At 31.8% G+C, this 7349-nt stretch overlaps 1 protein-coding gene across 4 annotated transcripts in view; it reads left to right on the top strand.

The window, feature by feature from the left end:
* Positions 1–7349, top strand: part of LOC134247976 (major antigen-like) — a 33162-nt gene that overhangs the window by 7258 nt on the left and 18555 nt on the right. For 2 of the 4 annotated variants that reach the window (XM_062730381.1, XM_062730382.1), the window contains exons 3-4: positions 2917–3064; positions 5476–5624. The exons of 1 other annotated variant lie outside the window; for it this stretch is intronic. In XM_062730381.1, coding sequence (XP_062586365.1) covers positions 2917–3064; positions 5476–5624 — 297 coding nt within the window. The remainder of the gene's footprint in view (positions 1–2916; positions 3065–5475; positions 5625–7349) is intronic. One more of the 4 variants, XM_062730383.1, reaches the window with a different exon arrangement.

Below are 7349 nucleotides of genomic sequence, written 5' to 3'. Positions count from 1 at the left end.
TAATTTGACTATGGACGCTAAATATGTTTTGTGCTGAATGGAGACAAATCATCGCACCGACCATGTCCCGGGCATGTAAAAAAAACTTCCTAAAACATTTCCTATCACATTTTTCATCAAAACGCCACAACTTAAATCTAACTATCTATCAATTATCTATAGCTAATAACGTTTTTTATTCTCTAGCAAGTTATAATACACGAAGTCATTTATCTGTGCTTTTAAGTACTTCGCTTGATCAGGATTTACACCTGTGACCTCAGAACGCAAGTTTCGAGATTATCTCCCTTGATGCGCTCTTTCGTTGAGGAAGGGGAGTTTAGTTGGCGCGCAAACAAACAGGTGGGACAGATATTTACTATTGAATATATCGCATCATTGATATACTGGTTTATCGTAATTATATAATTGTAAGGATGCACTGTTCACCTCGAGAATAACCGAATTAATGTAAAGGTGTCATTTTTAAAAGTAAAAAAAATCGAAACAAAAAGAATCAAAGTACTGAAAGTACTGAAAAGCGGTTAGCATGCTTTCATCGAATATGTACAGTGTACAATCACAAAAAATGCATTGAATGATGATATTAAGTAGGCATGCATATCTTTTTCCATTGTCATCAGCGAAGAAGCAGACACAATGAATTTTGTAGTACTTAATTAAATGGTATAACCAATAACATCCCAGACTGATGTCACAAATGTTTGTTTCAAAATATCAACCTGCGATTTTCAGTTTGAAAAACAGAAAGTTCAATTTAAAAAATTTCTCCCTAAGTATCTCCATTGGTGGCGTCCAAAAGTGCTCAGAACGAAAAAAAAATTATGTTGATGTTGCCAATTTTATTGGCTTTCATGCTCTATTGATTCTGAAATTAGGTAACTATAAAGGCTCTATAGCAAACAACTCAAAAAGAAAATAAAATGATAATTCAAATTCTTTGGATTAATTGATTTGGAGTACTGTACATAGATCTTTAGCTGGCTAGTCTGAGAAAAACGGATGGACGAGCAGAGAATTAATTACGGTAATTTCAGAGAGCTTCAGTATCGTAGGCTCACTGCGGGTCAGCAGGTGGGTTCATTCTATCTATTCCCACTTTTTGAAAATGAATTTTTCCCTGGAAACAAAGCTTTTATCATCTTTTAAATAATTTCAATTGAGAAAAAAAGGAGAAGAAAACAAACGTTTCATTATGGAAGTAATCCATAACTGTACAACTTACTTCAGTATTTTTATATGAAAGCTTTCTTCGTGTACTAGTATAACTTAAGTTAATTATAGGGATGCCTTAATATTTTGGAAAATGAAACTCGATTGAGAGATTCTCCGATGTTTTGCAGTTGGTAATAACCTTCAACCCCTTTAGCCAGTAATTAACCCGTCCTCCCTGTGCCCAGTAGCATAATTCGGTCAAATATTTATTGCTCATGAGAGTAGCCTTATAATTAATCACAGGCACCTGAATTTTTATCAGTAAGTCTCCAAATTAGCCAAATATCGAAACATTATACCCCCTCTATATATAAATACACAAGGTGTCCAACGCCAGTTTGACCCCATGATCGATTCAGGCTTCAATTTAACACATAAATCGGAAATGCCTATTGGTTTTTTTGTAGCATTAGAATCGAATATAATTCTCGCTATACATTTCTTCATAAAGTTTAAATCTAACGCATTGATAATGTTATCAGCTTAACTTCATGCTGACTTCGAATTTCGTCACAGGGACCGATCGCCATCAGCTGATGTCATGGAAATTTAATCTCGACACAAATGCTTCTATACAAAAACTTTAAAAAAAAAACAATTATAAATTTATTTCATTGACAAACAAAATCAGAAAAAAAATTAAAAACCAAAAGATTATGTGTTTTGATAGTCTTGATTTTATTTAACATATGTTATATGTGTTAGATTCAAATCATAGGTACTAGGTAGAGGCTTTGTTGAAGTTTCCGTTGTCGATAGGTAGCGCCTTATGGAAGTTTCCGGTGTCGACACATGCCATAAAGCGGCTAGCGAAGCTAACCGCTTAAAAATCAGTGGACGTGAGACTTTTTTAGACGAGTCTAATAAATACGGTAAACATGAAACTGATCATTAGATGTCGGCAATCTAAATAACACGTTGACTTTTTTCCCTTATTATAACCCACTAACTTTTTAGAGAATGTTTGTACAATCAAGAAATCTTTTAATAAAGACCACGACGTTTATTTCGTTTTCAAGTACCCTATAATTGAAAGTAGATAGTAAATATACACAGTTGAGCTTGATAAAATCATAAAACGCATCACTGTTTAACATTTTTATCTTTCTATAATATTTATTTAAATAAATTTAAGAAGCCATAAACATCGTTCATTTATTTATGCACGTTTGTATACATGAACAAACTGTCCCACCTCCATGCTGAAATGGATACTTTTTGCGCCTCTATCGCAGGAAAGTTACAATCTTGAAACTCGCGTATTGCACGCAACATTGGCGATCAAAATATACACATTGAGAAATTCAAACTTTGTGTCGCTGAAAGCACCCAAAATACTTGTATCTAGAAAAGATTTTTTTGATGCATTAGTTTAATAGCATATAAACTTTGTTATATGATACAAAATGAGAATTAAAAAAAACCCATTGTGTTTTACTAAGATTTACTGTAATATAAGTAGGAACTATCTATTTAGCATACTGCATCATAGAGATGTTGTTTCTTCTAAAACACTTAAAACACCTTTTTTCAAATGAGAAACTCTCCTTAGATACACATGCATACACCTTCTATAGCCTAATTAATCCTAATGATATTTTGTTCTAAATAATTGTTGATTGACTGTTCATATGATCATCACCTATTATCAAAACTTTATGTTTATGTATGATGCTTAACTTTTTCTACATCTGGCAATAGACTGCTTAGAATCAAGCCACTGTTGGTTGCTGTATAGCTTTGACTATGACAATAGCTGGAATGGATGTGAAGGTGGAGCCCAATACGTAAAGAAGACAAACTATTCTTCTGCTCCTTATCTCGGTGTGATGATATGCAGCTCTAAAAGGTATTTATACCGTCCGTATGTGTTATGGTTTTTATACATGTTTTATCTGTTTAAAGTTTTATTTGACGATCAAAGTAACTGGTTTTAAGACCCTCTGAAACAGAAAACGGAACATAATTTCATAATATAATGAAAAATAAACACTTTAAACTCGACGACATTATCTAAAACCTCTTGCAATTTTGCTACTTTACTTTCATTGAACAGCTGCCTAATTTTAAGTTACATCTATGAATTAGCTAAACACTCTGCTATCCTCGTAAAACTTCGACGAGCAGAGTCTGGGAAATATCTGTGATAACATTTGAAAATCCAAAACAAGGCTTACCAAAATTTAATCAATTTCGCTGAAAAGAATACATCTGTATAACTGATACAAATTGATATATAAATCGTCACAATACATAGATTTAAAAAGAGTAAAAAGTTAAATGTTCACAAGTAATAGCAGCCAGAAAGGGGTTGTTTACGGTATTATCGCAACGGTTTTGGCCAGTGAGTTATGCATTACCTTTCCATTGTTGTCTGAAGCAAAAGTGAAATTACTTATCCTACCTGCAAAGTATTTTTTATCCATAAGATATAAGATATAAGATCCGAGTTCTTTTATATAATATCACAATCCAACAGAAGAAACATAGATATAACGTTTTCAAAGGGGTCATCAAATATGAAAACAAAATAACATCCTTTCTCGGTCACAATGTGTAACGCTATTTTGTTTTTTTGTTGGTTTTTTTTTTTGCGAGGCTCTCTGCTCGTCGGACTTTACGGAGACAGCTGGATTTGATTGAATGTGACTCCAGTAAAAATCGTTATAAGCGCAGACCTGGGAACTGGTGAAGTTGTACATCCGTAATTCTTTATATACGTATAACAAAATTCGTATACTCAGTTACTATACAGTGTATATTTCTTTCAAGTTTTTCTACCGAATATTTAGAAAAGCAATAATTACAAAACATACCTTGGATAGTTAAGGTCTAATTATGAATTAAATTTTACATTAAAATAATTAAATGAAAAATTGTTGTAAAAGATGTAACCTTTATATTAATTTTATTCTCTACGGGACTCTAAATCAATTTTCATTATCCGTGAATTCGTTATATCAGAGTTCGTTAGAGCCGTAAATTTTTGCAAAGAATTTTAAACAATTTGCCCATGTTCCCGAAGAAAATCGCTATATCCGTGAATTTACTGTATCCGTGTTCGTACTAAATGAGTTTTACGTTACTTAGTTTCCTTTACTGTCAAGCAGAATGTGATTATTATTGCGGCATAGCAATGTCGGCAATACTGTATCTTACAGGCAAAAGCAATAAAAAGGCAAAAGATGAAGAGAATGCATATTTAACTTATTTAACTGTTTGCGCATTGCGAGTTTGGGAAACTGTCAATTAGATGGAATTGTTTTTATATTTGTTTTTGATCTACTGAATATTCAAATGAATTTGACTGGTATTTCATTTCCTCGTAAAGAATTTTAGTCAGACAAAAAATGGCAAAACATGTTTGATCAAATACTTCTGACAAGAATGTCTGATGATTACTTGGACATTGAATCGTTAAATGTATTTCCCGTGCCTCGTGTTTGTATGATTTCTGTTTAAACCAAACATTAAGTATTTCATTAAACTGAAATCAAAATGCGAATAAACCAACCCCCTTCCCCATCGGATCAGCCCTTTAAACTTTTGTGTAACATTGGATTTAAGCACAAAAACACTTTGTATTATTGCACGATATACCCGGATCCGACAATGGGAAAAACTGTAAATGTATCAACGGTTTCTAATGCCATAAGAATATACCTATTAAATTCTTTGATTTTAAAGGGGAATTGGAAATAGAAATAATAAGCTACATACTTCTTTTTATGAATAAAAATGAAACACTGAAGTTAATCAGAACTATAAATAAGTATATTTACCATAGGCATTGAATAGAATTTCCCTTACATTTTTTTAAAAATTAATCCTTTAATGCTTTAAGACTGATTTTCTTTCTCTTTCAATGCACTGTAACTTTTCCAATAAAAATATGAAAATAAAATTGATATCATGTATTCACTGTTTTGTAAACTTGTAAGTTATAAATATAAGTGAGGTTATAGAACTTTTGCATAGATGGTGATATTGTTCTCTTTTAAATTGCTTAATATTGCTGAAGGCAAATTGATATGCAGGTCGATATATTTCAATGAAATTTGTTTTTATGTTTTATGGAGCATTGTGTTTCAATTTCTACTCTAATTCTGAAAAAAATCATTTCACGATAAAGAAAATGTGAACCTGTTTTGTTTAATTATATACACAAAAGTTTAAAAATTATTGCTAAAGCTAATTACATTTATATAGATGTATAGTCGTGAAATTTATTTTCTTTCTTATACTTTTAACATTTATTAGATACAAGCTATTTCTGAGCAGAACACTTATTAGCAAATATTATAACATCGGTGATCATAGTGGTAATGGACAGGATCACTGTGAACTTTTGGGGTCTGCACAGAAAGGCGTATTGCCTGGAACATACTCCCAAGCACCTAACACACAAGGTAAGGAAAGGGCTGTTCAAACGCTCTTTTGAAGTTTTGAATCGTCCTGCTTTTGTATTTTCGCTTTCTTTAATTCAGAAAACTAAACTAAATAAGTAAAGTACTAAGTGTTGAGAGTAAGTGATATAAAGTTATATTATAAAAAAGTTACCATTAAAATGCTGCAGCTTTTGTTTGTGAAACTGTGTAGATAAATGGTAAGACTAAAATGAGATTTTTTAATTTTAAGGAAACGTTTTTCATTGTGTATGATCAAGTTTTTAAATAAAAGAAATAAATGGGTTTTTTATTTATTACATAACCTCTTCCAAATGACAATATTGTTATCCGTTTTATCTGTCTTCCTGCACTGTGTTACTTACTTTTATATCTAAACATTCAATTTATTCTAGTCCGTTAATCACATTGTAATCAATTTTTTATATTGCTTTTTACATGTAATGGGTGAAGGGGAACAAAAATAATAAATATCATGGTCAATGTTCTTGTAGGTCCTTGTAAGGCTTGTAGGCTTTGGGTCAAACAACAGAATCATGAATTTTATGAAATTTTCCTTTTCTCTTGGTCAAAGAATCATAAAAATTCTAAAGCTTTAGTCTAATTTATACATTGAACTAAAATGTTGCCGATTTCAACCGACCAAAATTAAAACATTAATATTATTTTACAAGTCGAAGTTATCTGCAAAAAAGAGATAAAATCAACAATTAATTAACATTTTACTGGAGATTGAAAATTTAAATTAAATTAATTCTGTTTCGTGATCATAGGTCCAGGGCATCAAGCAGTCAAACTGTTGTATGATTGTAATAAACTGAACTATCAACCAAAAATTTCCCCAATCCGTGCCACAAAGGTCAAGGGTCTGGTGATAGAACGGAGTTCTATTGATCATACTGATCGTAGTTAAAGTGCATTCTTTGATAATCTTCTCTCCTCTTGGGAATTAGACAAACTGATTAAGTATAATGTTATGAAAAGAAGGAGATCTCGTCCAAAATTGTTAATGTCATGGCCCTTGGACCAGGGCTTGCGGTGTTAGACTGGGGTTCAAATGATTATAGATGGTTGAACTGTAACAATTGTTTTTAAAGTGGTATTTCATGCTTCTTAATTGGTATTATTAAAACAAATTATATCTGGATGGTTATGATAAGGAAGAATGCTTCATCTGAAATTCTGCATTTTTGCCTAAGAAGTAGGGGTTTTAATGAATTGGGGATCTTTATATAAATTTGGGAAAAAGCATATTTTTTGACAAAATATTTTCTTGTGCATTTTGCCATTCCATGGAATACCCAAAATAAGTGCCATATCAAAACATTTAAAAATGATGTAGACAATGCAGATATGAAAAATCGGTGCAATATCATCAAATTTATTCAGTGGTATAGGAGTTTCGGGTGAGAGATGAGTATTTTTCAATATTACAGAAATCATGACGGTGTCCATGTTTTGCTATAAGGAATTCAACATAAGTGTTTGATCGAAGTTAGGTAGGACATGTTTAATGAAATATAATAAAACACAGACTGGGAAAGTCCCAGTTGTATATACATTAAAGAAGTATGTGGATAAGGAGATGGGTACCCCAGTGCGAAACGTACAGACAAACGGGTGAAAACCAATCACCATATACCAGTCTGCTTTTCAAGCAGGTATCATAACAGTAAATTATTTATAAATAACAAAATCTAACGTGTTAAAAATGATACTGGGAACACT

This window comes from Saccostrea cucullata, unplaced genomic scaffold, assembly GCF_032062105.1.
Source record: "Saccostrea cucullata isolate Sc308-1 unplaced genomic scaffold, CSIRO_AGI_Scuc_v1 ctg448, whole genome shotgun sequence".
NCBI classification, from domain to species: domain Eukaryota; kingdom Metazoa; phylum Mollusca; class Bivalvia; order Ostreida; family Ostreidae; genus Saccostrea; species Saccostrea cuccullata.
The sequence above is the reverse complement of the archived record's forward strand: the minus strand, read 5'-3'. Positions and strand labels throughout refer to the sequence as shown.